Source organism: Leuresthes tenuis, unplaced genomic scaffold, assembly GCF_036924035.1.
Source record: "Leuresthes tenuis unplaced genomic scaffold, fLeuTen1.0.hap1 SCAF_13, whole genome shotgun sequence".
NCBI lineage: Eukaryota > Metazoa > Chordata > Actinopteri > Atheriniformes > Atherinopsidae > Leuresthes > Leuresthes tenuis.
The window spans coordinates 17,708,915-17,729,959 of record NW_027325367.1 but is presented as its reverse complement, the minus strand read 5'-3'; the positions used below and the strand labels follow the sequence as shown (position 1 = coordinate 17,729,959).

At 43.3% G+C, this 21,045-nt stretch overlaps 1 protein-coding gene across 5 annotated transcripts in view; it reads right to left on the bottom strand.

Annotated features, from left to right (window-relative positions):
• Positions 1-21,045, bottom strand: part of runx2b (RUNX family transcription factor 2b) — a 44,199-nt gene that overhangs the window by 8,509 nt on the left and 14,645 nt on the right. For 3 of the 5 annotated variants that reach the window (XM_072362368.1, XM_072362367.1, XM_072362370.1), the window contains exons 3-6: positions 16,661-16,923; positions 15,263-15,419; positions 13,256-13,360; positions 962-1,129 (exon numbers count right to left, since the gene is read on the bottom strand). In XM_072362368.1, coding sequence (XP_072218469.1) covers positions 962-1,129; positions 13,256-13,360; positions 15,263-15,419; positions 16,661-16,923 — 693 coding nt within the window. Of the gene's footprint in view, positions 1-961; positions 1,130-13,255; positions 13,361-15,262; positions 15,420-16,660; positions 16,924-18,121; positions 18,416-21,045 lie in introns of those variants that run through there. The other 2 variants (XM_072362369.1, XM_072362371.1) reach the window with 2 other exon arrangements.

The window sequence follows — 21,045 nt, the reverse complement described above, 5'->3', positions numbered from 1 at the left end:
TTAATTTTGTGAGATGACGAGGTTGTGTGATAACATCCTATAACCAATCGCAAACGACACGCTAACACACGTAACAAGAGACACAACAACCTAACAGGTGAAGCCGGAAAGTACAGTATTTTCCTCCAATAAAAAAGGAAAAAAGGTTTCGTTATTGCACTGAATATTTAAGTAAAACGCTATGAAAAACGCAAAAAAAAATGAAACATGCTTTGAAATTCGGGTGTCACGATATACAAGTGCTGATGATTGTGACTTTATTGTAATAGAACATCAATGTTGTTTTGATAATAGATGATATGTATGATAGCATTGTGATTTGATCTCAGCTAACACAGTTTAGCTTTCTGACAGTATCTTTATTCTGAATGCTTTTAGCAATGACCATTGATGCACTAATTCGGTAGCAGAACATTCCATAGTTTGGTGAAGACACTCATATACTGTATATAAAAGATGGACATAGACAGCAATGTCGCCTGCAGTTTTTTCCACTGCCGCATTGCTCCTTTGAAACCAGATGTTACAAGCAAGCAGTAGACATGATGGAGAACAGTCAAAACTATACGGCACTTACAGGGCAGCGGATTGACAATCACAAGGCAGCCCTGCCCTACAGCATACCCTGCTTTAATGTTTAGTCTGATTATAACTGAGGCCATAATTTGCAAAATGAACACCGTGCTTATTAGATAGGATGTGAAACTAGCAACTGAGACCGTGAACTCATGAGGAAAACCTTTACAGAGGTCACAGAAAAAAGTAAGAAGAGGAGTTCTCATAGATTTCTATTATAACTGGCCTATTTTTGCACAGAAAGGATTCGCCCCCTGCTGGCTACTAGGTAGAATACAGATTAAAGGCATTGGCTTCATTTCTCAAACCTAAAGGCTGCATCCATCTTTAATATGCAGTCTATGCTGTCATTCCTCCTGCGTATAAGCTGACTTTGGGAGCTCACCTGGTATCTGTGTCTGACCCTGTGGGTTGAAAGAGTTGGCCGCTGTGTTGAGAGTTGGCCGGGGGCCTTGAGTGGGAACTGTGACCCTCACCCTCATCCTCTCGAGCTCACTAAGGCGATCTGAGAACAGGCCTGTTTTGGGCGGGTCCTCGAGCTTTTGACGATGCCCTGCACAGAAACAGAAAAAGACAGAGTTTTACCTCCATTTTTACACAGGCAGGGTTCAACAAGGCCAAAGTGCAGGTCAATTTTGGGGCGAATTGGGTCACTTATTTATGCTCTCCAGGGGAGATCAAACTAAAAAATAAGAAAATGATTAATTTTTTCTTATTTAATTTAGGGGATTCTAAATGAAAAATGGTATACTAACATCTGGAGGGAATTACTTTAAGTCAAATAATGCATTACGTAATCTTATTTTTTTTTTAAAACAATTAAGCATACTATTAGCATTCGGCTCTGCGGTTGTTTGCTCTTAACTTCGTATACAGCTAGTCAAATGTCCTGTTCAATGTGAAGATAATGAATCAGCTGTTCTGTGTATGGCTCGGTAAACAGTCTGTGATCCTAAACAAGGAGGGACTACACAGCCTTTAGGAAATGGGATGCTGCAGCCTCTTATTTACTTAGGCAAATATCTCGTATCACCCTGCATGACAGGAAAATAGAAGAAAGGGAGAGATGTGCCGAGACTAAGAAGCCGCATATGCATTCAGTTTTAACTTGAAGAAGATGCTTCAACTAAACACAAGCTCTCACGCCATTTCCTCATTATCCCCACAGGAGTCATAACCAGTGCCAAATATATATTATGCCGCTAAACCTACTGCATTCCATTGCCGATCATTTTACACCCTTTATATACCTGATTCTATTCTCATCACTATTTCGAGGCTGGTAACGCTACACTTCCCCGATATACAAACACACTAAATGCTTTTTGATAGGAAATAGCCAGCAGGTCATCCACACAAACATCAGACAATGTGTCACTCTCTCTATCTGAGCCCAACCCTGTCCCAGTGCACAGGCCATGTAGTGGGAACCAAATCAAAACCTTCCCATTTCCCCAGGTGTGTACTATAGTTTAGCAAAGGTGGGGTAGAAACGAGAGGCCTGTGCACACAGTTCTTTTAAACACTGACACAGAACTGTGTCAGTGCGTCTGTCTGGTCTTGCACTAGTTCCTTGTAAAGGCGGTAAAGTAAATATCAAACAGAGGAGAGTAGAAACTCCTGCTGTGCTTGGCAGAGCTCCAGCTGGCACAGGCAGAAACAGCGAGCTACTTCAGAATCCTGCCCAACCTGCCTGCAGCCTGGGCTGGGAACAAAGGCCTGGTGCTACACCTACAACACAGGGTGGGTGGTGTGGAGCGCAGCGCAGAAAGTAAACAAAGAATCTTACAAAAGGAGTCATCATTTGTGCTGTTGAAGCTTCACTACAAAGATCGAAAAACCACAAAAACAACGGCTTTACAACATGCATTAACGTTGTTCCCGTCTGATGAGCTACGTTACATCTCATATTCGGCTTGCTATCTTTCTGCAGACTTTTTCAGTCATCTGTAATGGTCAAACAAATGTAAAATGACAAAGGCGGAATTCTTTCAAAACCGCCCATGACAGCCTGGCGCTTTTCCACTTCTTCAACAACACATTATTTCAGCCTCGGATATGCTATTAAAGACCATCTGACTCTTCACAACAAATTAATTTAATCTGGAGCAACATTTTGGAGCTTAAATGCCAAATTCTGCTGCAATGAAATGAGATTTGAGAATGGCGGCAGTGAAAAGTCAAGTTAGTGACAGTCAGACGGGCCATGATTTTTATTACAATGACGTCTCTGGACTGGCATCGCCAAGCTCAAAATAAATAGGCAATCTCATCATCGCCTTCTTTTAGCTGCTCCGGTGCAGAGAATATAATCGGCTGCTTTAGGACTATATAACATAATTCATGTCCATATTTCATTAATAATATTTCCCCATCGTTCCTGCGGATAATTTGTGCCTCTCTTTGGCATTCTTCACCGCTCTGTGCAAGCTGTGCCCAGTCAATCATAGCGTTTCCATTTTCAACAGACTGGATTTCTATTCTAAAAAAGCCTCAGGACACAGTACAGGCTTTGTGCACAGCCTGTCTCCTAGTGATGGGAATAAATAGCAATGAGAGTCCAAGGGAGATGAGGGGAGACAGAAGGGGGTGGACACAAGTGGGGAGGAGACACACGGAGAGGAAGAGACCCCGATGACCAGTAAATTAAGAGCTGTGTGTGCATCTGAAGCAGTCAGGCGACACAGGCTCAGCGCAGAGTGCTGAGTGCAACAAATGGTGAATCAGTTAAAGATGGTTTAGGATTTCAACATCTTTCAGGAGGATCCCAAAATACACACAAAGACTTAGATAGGACAATGATGTGCAAATGTTTGGGCATCCCAGTTCAAGCTTACTGTTACTGCAGTAAATATTGAATTTGCTTTAAATTCAAAGCTTTGCAAAAGCTCTGGCTCCTCAAATACTCTCCCAAAAATCAGCAGCCATCAGCTCCTCTAAGCTGCTGCCTAGTACATGAAAAAAAAACAAAAAAATCAATTGAAAGTGTTTCAGTGAAAACTGCCCATATGACCAACAGAACGTCAAAACCCCTGTTTGACAGCGAAAAGACCTTCAGGAAGATATAGCAGACTCTGGAGGGGAGGTACACTGTTCTACTGTACAGCTGCACCTGTACAAATAAAACCTTCATGAATGAGTAATCAGAAAGAAAAAAAACTTTCCTGCATCTGCACCACAAAATGCCAAATCTGAATACTGCAAATGGCCTGATTCATTTTGGAAATTTAAATAGGACTTTTGGTTGCAATGTGCAAACCTACGCTTGGAGGAGAAAGGGGGAAAGTTTCTGCAATGAGACCTTCCTCCAGTCTTTAAGCACAGGGGTGGTTGGATCATGCTTTGGGCTTGAGCAGCCTGCAGCAGGGGGAACATTTAACAGTTAGTAGGCAGAATGGATTCAAGAAAAATATCAATAAATTCTGGAAGCAAACATCACAGTGTTATAAAAGCTGACAGTAAAAAGAGGACACAACAGAATAATGATCCTAAACGCACATAAAAATCCACAATGGACTATGTCAAGTGGTGCGAGCTAAAATTTTAGTATTTGAAGTCCCTCAATCTAAAGTTAATGGGAAATCTGTGGATAGACTTCAAAGAGAAGTTCATGCAAGACAGACCAAGAATCTCACAGAAGTAGAAACTTTTTGAAGGAAGAATGAGAAAAAATCCCCCAGAAGATCTTAAGAACTCTGATGGCTACAAAAATAGTTGTGATGTGTAACAAAAGTACTGAATACACTGGGTGGCCAAACATTTGATTTGCCCCCCCCCCCCCCCCCCCCCCCCCCCCCCTTATTTTTGTTATTTAAAAAAAGGGAAACAAAACAACAATTCTGACGTGCATGACAAAAAGATCTGTCACTGGCAGCTGAAAGTCAGTGTGATCATTTCAGGAACTCTCCTTTGTGAAACACCACACTGTCAAGTTATGTATGGATGTATACAAGCCAGTTTAATGCAAACCTATGTATCATTTTACTCCTGTAGGAATGCAGCACGTCAACCACCCCATTAAGGTCCAATTTACACTCCAAACAGCCAGACCTCAAGTCCATTAGTTTACCAGGTCTGACAGTAAATACAGTTTTTCATGAGTTAATTACACATTTTAGAGGACAACAGTTGCCAAACACAAGACGTCTCAGCTGTTTTATCGGAACCCTAGCAGGGTGGAGGAATGAGCCGGGGGTATTTAAAGGAGCGGGAAAGGCGGATGATTTCACTGCCGTAGGGAAAGTCCCTGAGATTCCCATCATCCCTGTGAAAACAGCGGAGATTTTCGATAGCGCCTGCCACTTCCCTGCCCAGCCAGCGGCCGGAAACATGGACAGATTCATACCAGATGTGAGCAACTTGAACACACACAGAAACACACTTAGAAACACACTCTTGCAGAAAAAGATATGGAAACGTCTGCACACAAGAGCATCACACACGCGTGCACATACGCTGCAAGCTTATATACACACATTAAGAAAAGAATTAATAATGAGTAGAACACCTCTATAAGATAGTATCTCAAATCCCACAGATCTGAGAAAATGATTGTTTTAGCCGTCCTAGAAACATGCGTCTGGATTCAACTCACCCCTGCTGATCTGATAGCAGTTAGTAAAAAGCAAGTACTTGCTACAAAATATAAGTCCAAAGTGATTAATGGTAGGATCAGATTGAATCTGAGCCTGAGCACAGACATCTTTGACAAATGGTTAGCTTTCCCCCCATACAGTATGCTCTTGCCGAATATATCCTTCAAACACCCGATAGTTTATTTAGCTTGCTTACGGTTTGCTTTGAGATTTCTTTTGACAAGGATATCTATGTGCTTTTTAAAATCCAGGGGTTACAAAGTTATGAATCATGGATGGTTATTGTTAAACATGCTTATTCATTTTCTCTCCCAGAGTAAGTCTAGAACAGAGCAGAACAGAAATTTGCAAAAACATAAAGCATTAGCCAGCAGTGGGCTAGCAAAGCTTAGCAAAGACATGAAAGGGGATGAATTAATAATTTGCGAAGATTAAACTGAGAGGAAATTAGCTGCCAATTTAGTCCAGAATTAAGACATACATGTGGGTTTTTGAACGCAGTTAAACTCAGAAAAAAAAGGAAAAAAAGAAAAAGCAATGATAACAATATAACCACACAGTGAAAAGAGGCCTGGAGGCCAGTTTCGATCTTTTACTTCACTCATGCTCTTTAAATTTTGTGGAAATTCCTGACCAAGGCTAGTCGTTATTGCTACTAGCAATGTACCAAAAAAAACTGAAAAAAGTGCTTATCCAGAGTGGACCCAACTTTAGTGAGCTTAAGGTGTGTTAGTAGACGGGGTTTTGCTTCTGGTAGTCGTTCCCCGTGTCTCTGGTCCTAATGCTAAACTAAGCTGATGTCTCAATTGTCAGCCCAGAAGAAAGCAAATGTGAGCATATTTCCAGAACCCTCCCCCCCTTTTGTCGAACTATCACCACGTACACATCAACAGGAAATTCTCCTGTCTGTTGCCTGACTCAGTAACATGTGAGGACATTGCAGCGCGCCAGAAAATCTAGAATAAAAGGGATAATTTATAAATTTAGGTTCACGTCATGGCCTCGTCTGAGCCTTCAGCCTGGTTTATGATCACTGGGTGAGCTTGGACAAATGTATCATTGGGGCTGATTCACACTCCACCCCCACCTTCATGTTCATGGAGCCTGGGTTGAATCAGCTCGTCTGTCTTTGCGTGTGTATGTACGTGTGTGTCAGTCATCCCACGGTGGAACAGTAAAGTCGATGAATGAATACACTGGGTCCATATTTCACTTTTTTATTTGGAGCTCTCACAGTGACCATGTTGTTTTTGTGAGCGCTCAGAAACAATGAATTATTTCAGGTGGCAATCTGAAACTGGCAGAGCGTGGCTCGAGCAGTGAAACGGTGAGTGGGTGACAGCCAAGCCCCTGTCTACCATGGGGGTCTGGTGTGAGGAAAGAGAGGGGAGGGAGAAGAGACACAGAGGAGGGAAGAGAATAAAAACAAAATTGCGGGGGAAAAAAAGGAGAGAAAAGAGGAAGGAGTGTAAAAAGAGAGAGGAGAGAGGAGGTGTGGGAGACGAGGCAGCAAACGAAAAGAGAGAAGTAGAGAGAAAGAGGGAGCCAGGCTGTCGTGGAGCTCTGCCAGCCGTCTGTGTGGTCCATGCGTTCCAGCCTGGAGGAAGCTAGCCAGGCAAGGGAAGGGCACACACACACACACTCACACTCACACACACTTACATAGACACCCAGATATACACAACTATTCCCAAAGGGAATACATTTATTGAACGCAAACACACTCTATACACATTTGTACAATACTGTACAAAGTTTAAAGACACACACACAGCTTGGCTTGTGTGTGGTTTTCAGAAAGGCTCCCTCTCCACCTCTCCATCCGCATTAAACTGTTTTGATTCAGGACCGGGGAGAACAAATCTGGGAGATGTTTTTTTGTTGCAGCTAAGGGCAAACCAAACCCAGGCTTTGTCTTTTTATCATTATCTCCTTTTATGATTCACTTTCTGCCTCTTTATTCATCTGTATTCCTCTTAGTCTCGCCCTCCCTGTGAATAACTCTGTGTATTGTGTTGTAGAGACATTGGCCCATCTTCAAGGAACTTCATAAGACGTTCAAGTGACTGGCTGCCTTGGGAAAAGCCTGAAGTATTTTCCTCTCTTTTTTCTTCTCCTCCTCCCTCCATCCTTCTTTTGATTTCTTTTCCTCCTGATGTTTGGGCGACTTTTATTTGTCCGGCTCTCATTATTGAATGATGCTTCGAGAGAGGCCGCAGCACATATATAATTCTTCTGGTACTTTCTATAATAATCTAGATGCTGAATAAACATTTGTTCTATTTTTGGACAGGCTGCTCAAAGCAGCTTTTGACAGGGCACAATCATGCAGACACATAAAGGACCTCATTCCAATACATAATTCACTGAAATCAAACTTGTGAGATCATCTGAATATGGATTAGATAACTAACATGTACTGGCAAGTGTGAGGGTATGTGTGATGACATTGTTTGGGTGCCTTTTTTTTTGTCATTTTAAGCTATGCAAGGAATATCTTGCACAATGTTTCCAGCAACCACTATAGACAGGCTGTTTATGAGGCTGGGATTCAGTGCCATAATTTGACTGAAAACAAATTCTTGATTTACATGAACTATTGACTCAGTAAAAAACAATGATGGGCACAATGTTTTGGCTTCTCCTCCCCTTTTACAGTTTGCCAAACAACCGACCAGCTGCATTTTTCCTGTCAAAGTCATCAAGGAAATTTGGTAGCTTTGATAAATGTGTTTCTATTGCCTGGGATACAGTCAAAATGATATCTTATAGTGTTTTCCTAAGCACTTTTTACTGGCCTTACTAGAAAATGTCATGAGGTAAAGGAAAGAAAGTAGGGGAAATTTGTAAGGACTTGGGAAAAGGCACGGCAATGAGAATCTGACCACTCTTACATTAAACTGGGACTTAGGTTTGCAGTAGTGAAACTGTAGCTATTAAAACAATATTCCCCAAAAAGCCCTCTACATACGCTGAATAAAGTCTTCTTATCATCTTGTTTCACGGAGGATACATGACTCATTGGATATTCAAAAATGTGAAGAAATAGCCATAAAGTTATTTTTTTTCTTTTCTTTTTTCAAAGGCTGCTCACACTCACCTTTCTCCTGTCCACCATTTATTCAAGTGCAACCTGGTTAGTAAAACTAAATAAGAACGTAAATAAATGCATGAATTAAAGAAAGTCAAGCATTGCTTTGAAAGTTTCTGCCATGTGTTAACAGGGGATGGAAGCAAGCATCCCATTTCCTTTCACAAGGAAAAGTGCTACTTATGCTAAAGGAAACAGCGAAAGGAAGCACCGAAACTCCTTTCTTTAAAATTCGGAGAATTCAATCAGGTTGTTATCCTGGTTGCCACTTTGATACTTCCTGTTCATTTCACTCAGCTGGGGGGGTACAATGCACTTTTGTGTGATGACAGACTGAGACCGACATATGATAACTGTTCTTTTTTTTCCCTTTCATTTCTGCGTTTCGTTCACGTAACGACACAGCAACACTTTACTAAAACACTTTGCTACTTCCTGGTTGGATTTAGTTAATTACTTGGATAGATCACAAAATGATCACGGTCAGGACTAAAATACATTCTTTTTACAATGTGACTTTCACCCTTGTGCCAGTTTTACATTTCACATGCAGGTCCTCTCATGACCACAATAGCCTTGTATATTCGTTTATATATTATTATTATTTTATTTATATTATGTAAAGCATAATCTGCCTGCGTGAACATTGGGTGTTTAGGGAAGGATTATTGTTTCCAATCTGCCATTCAGAGCTATTGATCTCATATGAGCAGATTCAATAAGATAAGACGAAAAGACGAGCATTCTTGAAGCATGTTGATCAAATGCCACGCTATGTGTTTTGTTGCTCACATTGCGTCCATATGTATTTTGATCTGGATCAGTTGAAACACATATTAAGAGTCAGAGTTAACATTTTATTGTATTTTCACCTTTTGTCTAAATGGTAGCACGTTTAAGTTTTATTACACTCAGACATACACCTAAATTTTTTCTGTTAATTTCTGTTAATTTGGGCCACGTAAATAAAGCTCCTCCAATGCTGAATTAACAGGGAAGCTTGGCTGCATATGTAAGGACTGTGTGTGTATGCCAATGTGTGCTGCGAGAGTTTGGCTTGGCAGACAGGTCTCCTGAACCACTAATATTGTCTGCAGGCTTGTAAGTAACCAGGGGCCTCTTCACCAGACTTGTTAACACCCCGACCAAAACCGAACCAAAACACGACCCCGTCCCCAAGCCCAGAACCCCCAAGACCCCATGGCTTTGCATGCCAGACAGCAGAGACGGATCTGACCGCTAACCTCCACCACTGATGCACAACACACACACTCCACACAGAGTAACCACAGGAATATACCAAAGCAATAGACAGTGTGTGTGTGAGTGACACCACAATGGTTTTTGTCACCTTCCCTGTTTGTCTGTCATCAATTAAGTCTAATGGGAACAGTGGGTTTGGACAGAAAGCCTTGTATATTGCGTTATTACGGCTAGGCTATAATCACTCAGGAAGTTTGTCTCAGCTGGCCACAGCCACCGTCAGGAGCAGCTGAAAGGAGACAGAACCACCTATAAAAGCATATTGGTTTAAACAACCACTCCCTGTCTATTAGCTCAAAATGACATTTAATGAGGCCTATTAGCTCTGTTCCAAATCAGCACTGTGGCCGCACTAGACTAATGACACCAATAACACACTCTGTCTCTACAAAATATGTCACACAGGGTGCACACATACAGGACCAGGGAGCTCCAACACACACATTCACAGATTATATCTACACAGGCAAAGGAATCCGCAAATGCCTGCATGCATGAACATATGTATGAACACACACACAGGCGCGCACACACGCTGAATGCTGGTGCAGTGGCAAACCACAGGGTAACCAAGAGCTGTCAAGCGATTAAGTACAATGCAAGCCGCAGAAACCAAGTTAGCCTCCCGCTAATAGCACAGTGGCCAGAGGGACCTGACTAACCGTTAACCATACCCGCACACACACGCTCTAAACCTCACACCGCAGATCTTTAAACTAGGCCTCACTAATATTCGTCACTCCGACCATGCAATTAATTAACGCCTGTATAGCTCAGAGATACAAGCCTGACTCATTTTACGGGTGGTCCTGCTTTATTCCTCTTCAGATATTAGATGAGGGATCATGGGGGGGAAATCACATCCGTCAGGAAGACTCATATGGCAACCATAAGGCTCATGAAACACACTGTGACACAAAATGTCCTTCCTGAAAGAGGCACTCACAACCAGGCGAAATATTAACACAGAGAAGTGTTAACATATAGCCAAGAAAGGGACTACGCTTTATTTTCACCAGTCCAGTCACTGTTTCCATGTCGAAACCAAGAGTTATTGTCAACTTTTTTTCCAGAAACAACACAGCGTTTTACAGAGGAGTGCCACATAGTGTATGTCAACTTTGAGACAGCCGAACATGGCCTATCTGGTGCATGCCGCAGGCCTCCTAATTATGCACCCGTTTAACCCAATATAAGAGCTGTAATGGTCGACAAAGTCCCCACATGTCTCAGCGAAGCGTTCACAGATAGAATCACAGTTCTAGAGACAGCCGGTGCTCTCAGCTCTCGGGGTCTGTGCTAAAAAGTTGGGAGGAAGGGGCGGGGGGGCCCAAATGGAGAGGGCACATGTGTGTTTTGCCACCCTTCGACCTCGGCTTAATGACCCCTGAGAGGGAGACGTGTTCTGGCTGTGGTTCCTCAGTAAATTATACCACCACTGTAATTCTGACCACTTAGCAGCAAAGGAAAGAAGTTCAGGGGTTATGTATGATGACATAGTCGTTATTGCTTAAATAACTGTCCTGAGACTGAGGTTAGAACGTGCTGACTTTTACTTTCAAGCTTTTCCCACAACCACAAATTGTGCAAATAGAAGGAATAACAACGAACAGTCACTCCTGTGCCAGAATCCCTTCACCTGATATAAGGTAGAAACTCATTTCTCCACTTCAGTGACTCACTTCTCTCTGAGCTGAAACTTTGTTGAGACCAAACTGAGCTTTTCCAAACAAATTCAGTTCCGGCTCCCATCTGCTCGCCACCAAATAACAAAACTTGTTTGAAAGTCATCTGACGGGGGACAGCAGATGCACAGGAAATGCTTTTGATCAAACAAGATGGCTGGAGAGTGAGAGCGGGTGGTAGGGAAAAGTGGGCGTGATTGTGAGTACATGTGCGCTTGAGGACAAGCATATGCCTTTGTTTCGGGGCGCATGTCTGTGAGTGCTGAGTGTCGAGTGTGTGAGGCGTTTCTTGGCACCAAAGGCAGGTTTCCTACAACCCAGAGTGATGGTGGTAGTAATCCTACTGTCTCCCGGCTCCTCTGTGTCTCTGTGTGTCCTGGTGCCATATGTGACTGGGCAGGCGGGTGGGTGGATTGTTTGTGATGTGATATTGTTCATTGAGACGCCTTGAGATGAGAATATGTTTTTTTATGAATAGGGAGGAGGATTGTGGAAACAGCTGCATGCCAGACCAGTTGGCACTGACAGCTATAGTAAAGTTTTTTTTCTTCCCTCAGTTGTTTTTATATGGCCCATTAAAAGAAGCTGATGCTAGCACTCTGCTACCCAGTGTACCCTCTCAAAAATACTTTGCCTCACATTTATTTCTCCTCTTTCTCCTGCATTGCCCTCAAAACTTTGTTTATTTCCTTGTTTTTTGCAGCCTTTCGTCATTTTGGCTGAGCGGTTGCTGCCATTGGCTGGCTCAACAATAAGCCACACCCACAGCTTAGTTAAAGGGTCAGTCCACTGATTTTGCACGTCAACAACTCTGAACAGCATTGGGGGAATGCGCGTGATGTCATCAGACATGTGAGTGTGCTGGAGTTCCACCCACCGAGTGGCAAAAAGAAAGCTGGCTCAATGACTGGGGTCTACGTGACTGGCTCGAAAGCACAAAAAGCATGTAAGACAGGGCGAAGAGCTGTTGTGCGACTGACTGTCCCATCACATCCCACGAGAAGAGTCTTTTTTACACACTTCTTAAAGGTAAAGAGATAACAGCCAAAGGGATTGCTGCAATTCATAAAGTCAACTGGAATCCAGGCTTGGAAACATGGATTCTTAGTGAACAATTTGTGTCGGGCATGTTAGACTGTTGAGGAAAAATCCTCACTGTGCAATTTTTTTGACAAACCCCGACAGGCTATTCAGCGTTTTTAGCTTGTGTAACTGCAATGCTCTTTTTGGTCTGCAATGTGGATGAGCGCAAGCCACTAGCTTGTAATGACAACCAATCAGTACCATTAATGGATGCAATCTGAAATACATACGGAAACTGACTTAAGGCTTAAAGTCGACTCCTGATATGTTCAAATTAGATTTATTATTGACATGTGATGGATGACTGACATATTTAACTATTAGCACAAACCTATCCGTGTCAATTGTCAATTGTCCCCTACATTTCGCTGACAAATCCCACTCTGAAGTACGACCAGACATCCAGACAGTAATATGCCTTAAGGCTTTGTTTTGTGACTTTTTCCTTCCTTGAAATGACATGCATGTAAATATCAGGAGACGTCATAATCTAGCCATTTGTTGCTGTCCGTGGTCCACAGATACTTCAGTCGGTTACAACGCCCCCCCGTCGAGACCATCAGCCTTCGATTTGTCAGATATTCTCTTGATTTTCTCCCAATCCCACCTCGAGCAGTGAACAGTGATGTGGGCGCATACCCTCCATCTTCAATAGTTTGAGCAACTAAAGCTGATCCTGCACGAGATTATTCTATTGAGCAGCATTATGGGAAATGCAGTATTCAGAGTTTTTGGAGCTTTACGCCACTTAAGGCCTAAAAGGTGGAATATTTTTGCCTCCGCTGCTTATATCCAAACATCTTTCCATTTTTTCTCCATCCTCGCTCTTGTGACACCCCCCACATTTTGTAAGTGCAATATTAAATTGCTGGCATGCCCCTTTTAGGCAGAGTTAAAGCAAAAAACTGCTGTTTGGTGTGTGTGTGTGTATACGTAAGCAAACTGCATGCATTGGTACTCACTCCTGGGCTCACGCGGTCCGTCCACGGTGACCTTTATAGCTCGGTGGTAAGTGGCCACTTGTGGTGGGTTGGTGAATACTGTGATTGTCAGCGTGAAGCTCTTGCCTGTGGTGACATCAAACAACATCAAATGACATGCCATCTGTGGAGACAATGAGCAGTATTCATCTCTGAACCATCCCCAAGTCACAAGTGTGGCTGTGATCGTATATCAGCCAATAAAAACTAGGAAAATTCAACTTAAAGAGGATTAACAACAAACATTGGATGTTTTGAGAGGATCTCCTTAGTTGCTTTGGCAGAGTCTAAATGGAAGACTGACTGCAGGAGCCAGTATCTCATTATCCAGAATTTCTAATGCTGTGTGAGTGGGCGAGAGGCATTTTAATAGTCACTTCCTTTCTCGATAATCCCCAGCAGTTGCTGCCTCGGGGTTGAGTGCTTGTCTGTGCAAGCGCGTATATTCCTATGTGCATGCACGAGGAATGCTGTGAATCAGATTGCAACAGCCAAGTCAGCAGCTACACTAACGTCTGAGGTATGTAGACGCATCACGCAACCATGGCTACCACGCGGGAAACGGGAAAAGGAGGGTGGGGGCGGCTGCAGCGACTCATTTGAGCAGCTGTCCATATCCTCTCAGCCATCCTCCCCTCTTCCTCTGTACAATGAAACGTACTATAAACATGCTTTTCAGGGAAGTTGATAAGATGAGTCAGGGAGATAGCTGCAACAGGTGTCCCACATACCTGGATTTAGGTGCATGAGGGTGGAGCAGAGCTGGTGATCTGTGATAAAGTAGGACACTGTGTGCGTCACAATCTTGTTTCCCTGCCATCATCTATTCCCTTGGATCTAATTTGTGTTTATTGTAAAGATAAGCCCGTACCTACCTGTGGAATCTAAGGATTTGTGTCTGATTCCTGTCTAAATAACCTATAACTAGTGCATCCTCGCTATCGCCGTAGAGTAGCACCCTTTCCATCCCATAACTACCACACCCCCTTCCATCTCCGTTGGCTCTCTCCTCCTTTCTGTGCATTACTTTTAGCTATCTGACATGCTATCAGTTCGCTTGGCTTGTACTTATCTGTCACTGCAGAGTATTCATTTCAGACACCTCGTAGTCTGATCTACCCTGGCTCCTGTGTCACTTCCTGTTACTAGATTCGGTGTCACAGCAAAAGGGACGCACACAGGGTTTCTATGGCAACAGGTCCAGCCACTATACCCCCCCCCCCTCTCTATATTTCCTCACCCATCATCCTGCGCAACATCCTCTGTTTCCTCATTATTTGACAGATGCAGCAGGGAAGGAAACTAAGAAGAAAAGTCACTAGTGGAGCTGCTGACAGCAGATTACTATAAGTGACCACTTTTTGTGAGACTTGTACGAAATCAAAGTCTTTAATAAAATAGCTGTAAAGTAAATTTAAATGTAAATAAGAAGATTTAGAAGCAACCGCTGAGAGAATGAGCGAAACAAAGTGTCGCTTGGTGATGCCAAACATTCAAGGAATGCCATTTGACTGCACGGAGGTTTGTCTCATCCTGACAGCCTGATGATATGAGCAGAGAGCGATCCGCCGCGGGGCTGCAGCACCCGCCCAAAATGTTTGTGAGCCTGAACTGTGCTGGGTCACGTCAGGTGAAAACAAGTTTGGGAAAATTAGGTCTATTTCTTTTTGGTCTCCAACGCTTTGTTTCTTACACTTAAACGGCAACGCAAGCAGGAAAAAGTAGGAATAAGAAATCTTTTTTTTTTCCCCCTCATTTGGATTAAAGAAAAAAAAACAAACGAGGAGGGAGCCGTATTTTAAGGCCAAGAGAAGGGAAGCAACATGATTCGCCTTTCAGACTTGAGGAGATGGGTGGTGGGATTTAGCCCTGGAGTTAGAGAGATCATTATGTGGTTGCCACTTTGGGAATGTGGCCACTAATCCACACCACTGAACCTAATCGCTCCTCCGGAGTTGCAGGCGGTGAATGGAGAGCTTAAGGCCTCACCTCTGCCACTGCGCCCCACAAAGCGGAGATCATTGAAACGTGCCACTTGATTCTTCATCACGCCCGAGGCGTTGCGCAGCTCGGCGGAGTAGTTCTCGTCGTTGCCCGCCATCACGGTGACAACCGTCCCATCAGGTATGTCCCCCAGGGCAACCACCTGTCAGGGAAACAAAGCGCAGATGTTCAAAGCTGGATGCACTTTTGAGGGCAAATGCTGTCTTTGTCATCCTGTTGCTGAAAAGAAGATAATTATCATCTTTTATCAACAATCTTCCTCTGTGCTTGTAAAAAGAAAAGCAGGAAATCAACCCTTCAAAAGCCAAAAGCTGCATGACGATTTTTCATCCACACTCATCGTTTACATCACGCCTCCTCTTTCTAATTATGTTGATAAATGGATCTAATTTTTACTCTCCTTAACCAGTTTAACATCAGGATAAATGTCATGATGTGAACCATCTCGAGTTCGGTCTTTCAAAGACAAGCACACAGGCCTTGTGTTATCATTTAGACTTTTGGATGCAGATGAAAGAGGATGAGTGGGCCTGCGGAGCTGCAATAATTACAGGGCCGAAGCAATGAGAGCGCTTAAATAACACTTATATTTTAGAAAGTGTCACTGTTGATTCGAAGCCAGAGCTACGGCTTCAAATCTCAACTCTGGAGCGTCTTTGAAGTCCTTTAAATAATATCTGTCAAGTAATTAATGGGACCTTTCCTGTGAGATGTCATGGGAGCAAAGAAGGCTTCAAAAGCACCAACGCAGGCCCCAAAAAACAAAAAAGCATAAATATCATCAGGTGCATTTAAAAGTTGATTTTTCAGAGCATTTTCAGCTCATCAGCACCTCAGTGAAGCTGAATGTTGTAAAGCATAATCATTACAGGGATTATTAAAATATCTAAGAGACTGTTACAATTAAACATTTTTTTCTGTTTATTTTTAAAAGACCAAACCATCAGTTTGGTCACTATATTTAATGATGATTGGGATTAAATAAAACATTGTATTTGTCAAGAGAAAGCAGAAAGAGTATGATATGTAAATCCTTCCCTTCTTTTACATTTTCTCCCTTTTTAAATATGGTTATAAATCATGTGAACAAGTTCTTCTGATCCATTTTCTTCGGATTATCACTTTTTTTCTACGTGAAATTATTTTTAACATCTGCATTATGCAAGTGGATATCAATTTGGGAAATTCGTAGCAACATTCTAGAGCCTTTAAAGTCCAAGTGGCACAAGAAAAGAAAGAAAGAAAGAGGGAAAGAGGAGTCACTGTCAAAAAAACATTTGTTTGGCTTAATTAAGTTGCAGCTTTTCTAAAAGTAAACATCATTACTGCCCTGTTGCTTCTCCTCGCTGTAAATTAGCGTCACATCACTCGGTTTGGACTCACCTTAAAGGCGACAGGCAGCGTCTTGTTGCACCGCCAATGGGAAGGCAGGACCGAGCACAGAAAGTTGGGGCTGTCGGTCCGGACTAGCTCGGCTGGGTGGTCGGCGATGATCTCGGCCATGCTTCGGTTCTCGTGGGGGCGCAATCTTGGCACCGCTGCAGCTGCGTCCGGCTGTCCGGTTGGAGAGCTCACATCGTTCATTTTCCCTGGGACCGGCTGGAGGCTGCTGGACGGCGGACTGAACCTCCGGCTGGCGCTTGGATCTACGGGAATTCGCATCACAACACCGTGGATTATCAGAAAAAGAAAGGCAGCAAAGGCTCTCCAGGTCCTCTGTTTTCTGTCTGTTTTTGTCTTTCTTTCCTCTCACACACACGGTCGCGGAGAAACTCGGAGCGCGCGCCGCCGCTCGCTGCACCTCAGCGCGCCTGCCAGCGGAAAATGGGACTCGGCGAGCGCACACCGCGTTTCGAAACCGTCTTCGCTCCAAACTTTACTGGGCGCCGTCAAAAAACGACACAAAACACGCTTCTGCGGCAAGAAAAACAACCCCTCGAAAACTCGATGATGTTTTAAATGACAAGCTCTTTTTTCAAACCCGTCGGGGGGAAGAGTCCATGTGCCATAACGCAGGCGTACTCGCTCATGTGTGGATATAAATAACATCAAATAAATGTCCAACCTCGTAATAGGCTATACAATTACAAAAAAAGAAAAAAGGCAGGTCTTAAAAAGAACGGTCGACCCAGATGGTCGAAAAAGTTTTTGTCTGTCTTCCTTTAGTGAAAAGTCAAAGCGCAGCTCCAGGTGCGTCATTGAAGTCTTTGTGCCATACTGAAAGGCACTCTGAAAACCCGCAGGCTATGTACACACACACACACACACACGGACGTACACTCGCACACAGACGCACACACACAAAAAAAGTTTTCAAAGTCAAAGGATTAATCTTTGACAATGCTTAACAGGGCTATTTATAATCCCGCGACGCCTGCAAATTCTACATATCTCTCTGTAAATCTTCCGGCCGAGCCGCAGGTTTTTGTGTAGGCTACAGGGTTAGAAAAGCTTGATGGAGTGAGGAAGGACAAAAAAAAGAAAAGAAAGAAAGAAAGAAAAAACCATCGCCGGTGAGATGAAGGAGGCGGAAAAACGGATCCCGTTTTGTAGCCGTAAATGTGGTTAGTGTTTGGAGGCCGGGGTTTCCCGTGCTCAGGCTTTTTGTGGTTTATATAGCGCGAGCGCCGGGCAATTATTGCGCTGATGCGACTCCAACACGTGGTGTCTGGAGTCAGATCCATTCCTTCCGCCATAATCTATCACGCCTATATAGACTGTCCGGACAGCTCTCATTGTAAACTCTATATATTAATAAAAAATAAATAAATAAAACACCGAGCTCCTGGTTCGGTATCGCGCCTTTTCAAGGAGTTTACTCTCAGCCTGCCGTGAGCTACGTACCGACATGTCACCGCTTCCCAGAGGCGTCCGAGCGCTCCTAACTCCGGTCGCGGTCATTTCCAGTCAGCGACTCGACTCGGTCCATCTGACCGCGTTGTGCCACCGCTCCGTCCTGACAAAAGTGCGGCTCGCGCAGGAGAGAAGGAAGCCCGGCGAGTGAGTCACCGGAGAGACGTGAGTCAGGTTGCCCGAGAGGCGCAGGAATAGAGTTTCACTCGGTCGCAGGGGAGAGCTGTTGCGCAGGTGTACAGGTATTCCGCTGTGCTCACCCACCCGTGCGGCCCCCAAAGTCGGTGATGTTCAACCAAACTTCACCGGGTCTTTACGCCTCGTGCGATTTCAGAAATTCGCTCTAGGAAAAATTAAACTAGAAGCGCACAAGCACTGGGGGAAAAAAAACTAGGGCCCGACAGAGTTCTGCAACATGTAAATTACGCACAAACGACTCGCTTGTGTGCATTTTCCTAATCATCACATTGTCTTCATACGGAAACAGACTGCATCTAACACCTGGATTTATTTTGGTTTCTGTAGCTGCACATATATATATAACACGATTGTTACAAAATATAATGAATTCTTGTGAATTATTCAACACAAAATGTATTTAAAAAAATAGTTCAAACTGATCTTATCTGATGTTAAATCTCTAATAATAACAATCCATTATCAGGGCCATTTTCATGCTGTAAAGGTGCTTTTACTTCTGATATTTTCAGATAATTTTGTTGTTTCTAATGATGTCCTACGAATTCTTCATTTTCACAACTGCTGTTTACACTGTTGTTTTTCCTTTCTTTCTTTTTCACTGTAAAATTAGAACTACAAGAATATCCTCAACTTTTTTTGTACTTTTTTTTGTAAGCATGGCCTTAAAAGACACAAACAAACATTTTTCATCAAAAACACTAATTGTTGTCTAATTAGAAAATAAAAGAAGCTCAAATGATGTCTGTGCACTCGTTTCCATCATGCTATAAGGGCAAAAAGAAAAAAAACAACAACAAATGAGCAAAAAAAAGAACATTCTGTGTGGATGCCTCCACTTCTCCTGCCCCTCTTGCATCTACTGTAGAGGGCATCATCCACCCTCCGTGAGGCTCCACATCTCTGCCAGCTCTCATCACCCACCCCACCCTCAGCCCTGATTACCCATCAGTCTCCAAATGAGACTTTTTTGGAGTGCCACATCACATGTGTTCCCTTTTTCCGCTGCTCCCAAACCGGCTTTTATTGCACCGACTCTTTAAGACAAAGAGCTTTGATAGTCCAGGCCTGAACTACTGGGAGGCACAGCTGCCAGGTTATTAGGATCCTGTCGGGGCTTTTGTAGCTTGTTTTTATGCTACAATGACAAAAAAGATTTCTGTTTTTGAGACAAAAAAAATAAAAATAAATAAAGAGGTTTACCGCAGTACTACAGCCTGAGCGCTTGAAATAACTTCTTGTGTTTCACAAATGTGAGCGTTTGCGTGTGTGCACACACATCCGCATCTGTTACCATGTGTGTAAGTGTAGGATATAGGAGGGATATATATATATATATATATATATATATATATATATATATATATATAAATTTAAAGTCTGAGAGCACTGACACGCATCTGGCACCTCGTCATGTGGATGGGGTGGAGGGAATAAAAAAGAGTGATTGAGTTACACTTCCCCTCCGTGTGCCCCAAACACCAGAAATATGGTTCAGATTGTCCAACATTCTCGAAGATCAACTAACAATTCATGGATGGATAAATGTGAATAGTAGTAATTAAATCTGTAATAGCGATAAACATGGCCTTGCAGGAACCGTGGAGGCGGTTATTCCAACAGAGTAAAGTTTCAGCTCGGGTGACACCCTCAAATGCACGTGGAGCGATGTGGAAAACATCCCAAATTTAGTAGTGGAATTTAATTTAGGGAAACGTTCGGGATGAATTAACAGCAACCATTCAGTCAATTTTATGTTCTCAGCTCAATCAGCTTTATTACTTTCTTTTTTTTTTTTAATTTTGACTCAGATTTGAGCTGGAATCTAATTGTGGAACTGTTTATTTGTGTGGTTTATGAGTAAAAGACCTGTCAATGAGTAGGTTAAATAGATTCCCCAGCTTTTTAGGGCAAACTAATCAGCCTTAGATTTACATTTGCTGCAGCCTTTTACAGTCCCATCAGAGGCTGCATATTTTCCCAGTCCAACCACGGGCCCCAAACAACCCCCCCCCCCAACCGAACCTAGTCGTGACTTAAACCCTGACAACCTCCGCTCATCAAAGAGTGTTTGTCCCATCTGACTCCGCTTTGCTTCTCCGCTGCACATCCAGCAGCATCTGTCTTCCAGCTCCCTATTGTACAGGATACGCAGCGAGGCCTCGCTGTCTGGCTCTCTGTCATTCAGAGGTACTGGGCCGAACCCTGTTCAAGTTCAAAATCCAACGTTTGATGTCCCGGAGATGTGAGGGAGACAGCGGCGAGGTCGTTCATGTGCCAGAACACGCCGCTTAATCGAAAATACGGCTCCTCTGCTGCGCTGTGGCAGATTTATCCCGACTAAAAATTAACTTCTGATTAAATGTGAGTGCTGGAACGTTGGGCTGTTGGGATTTTTGACTGATCCTGCTCAGTATTAACAGATCTAATATGCTGTAGTAATGAATCTAGCTCAAAGCTGTGCAGCTATGCAGTGGGTCTGCAGCTCGCCTGCAGCACAGCTGGATCGTCTCTCTCAGCTCTGGTATTATTCATCTACTGTGTTACACTGGCTTGGAGTCACTGCACAGTAGGAACAGCGAAGAACCGCACTGTACCACATTGAGCAGGATGTGCGTTCTGTGATTTATGGTAATATTGTATTTCTGCTTCTCACTTTCAGTTATTTGCTTAAAATAAAAAAGTCAAACTCAGCTGACACTTTATGACTAGTCTTC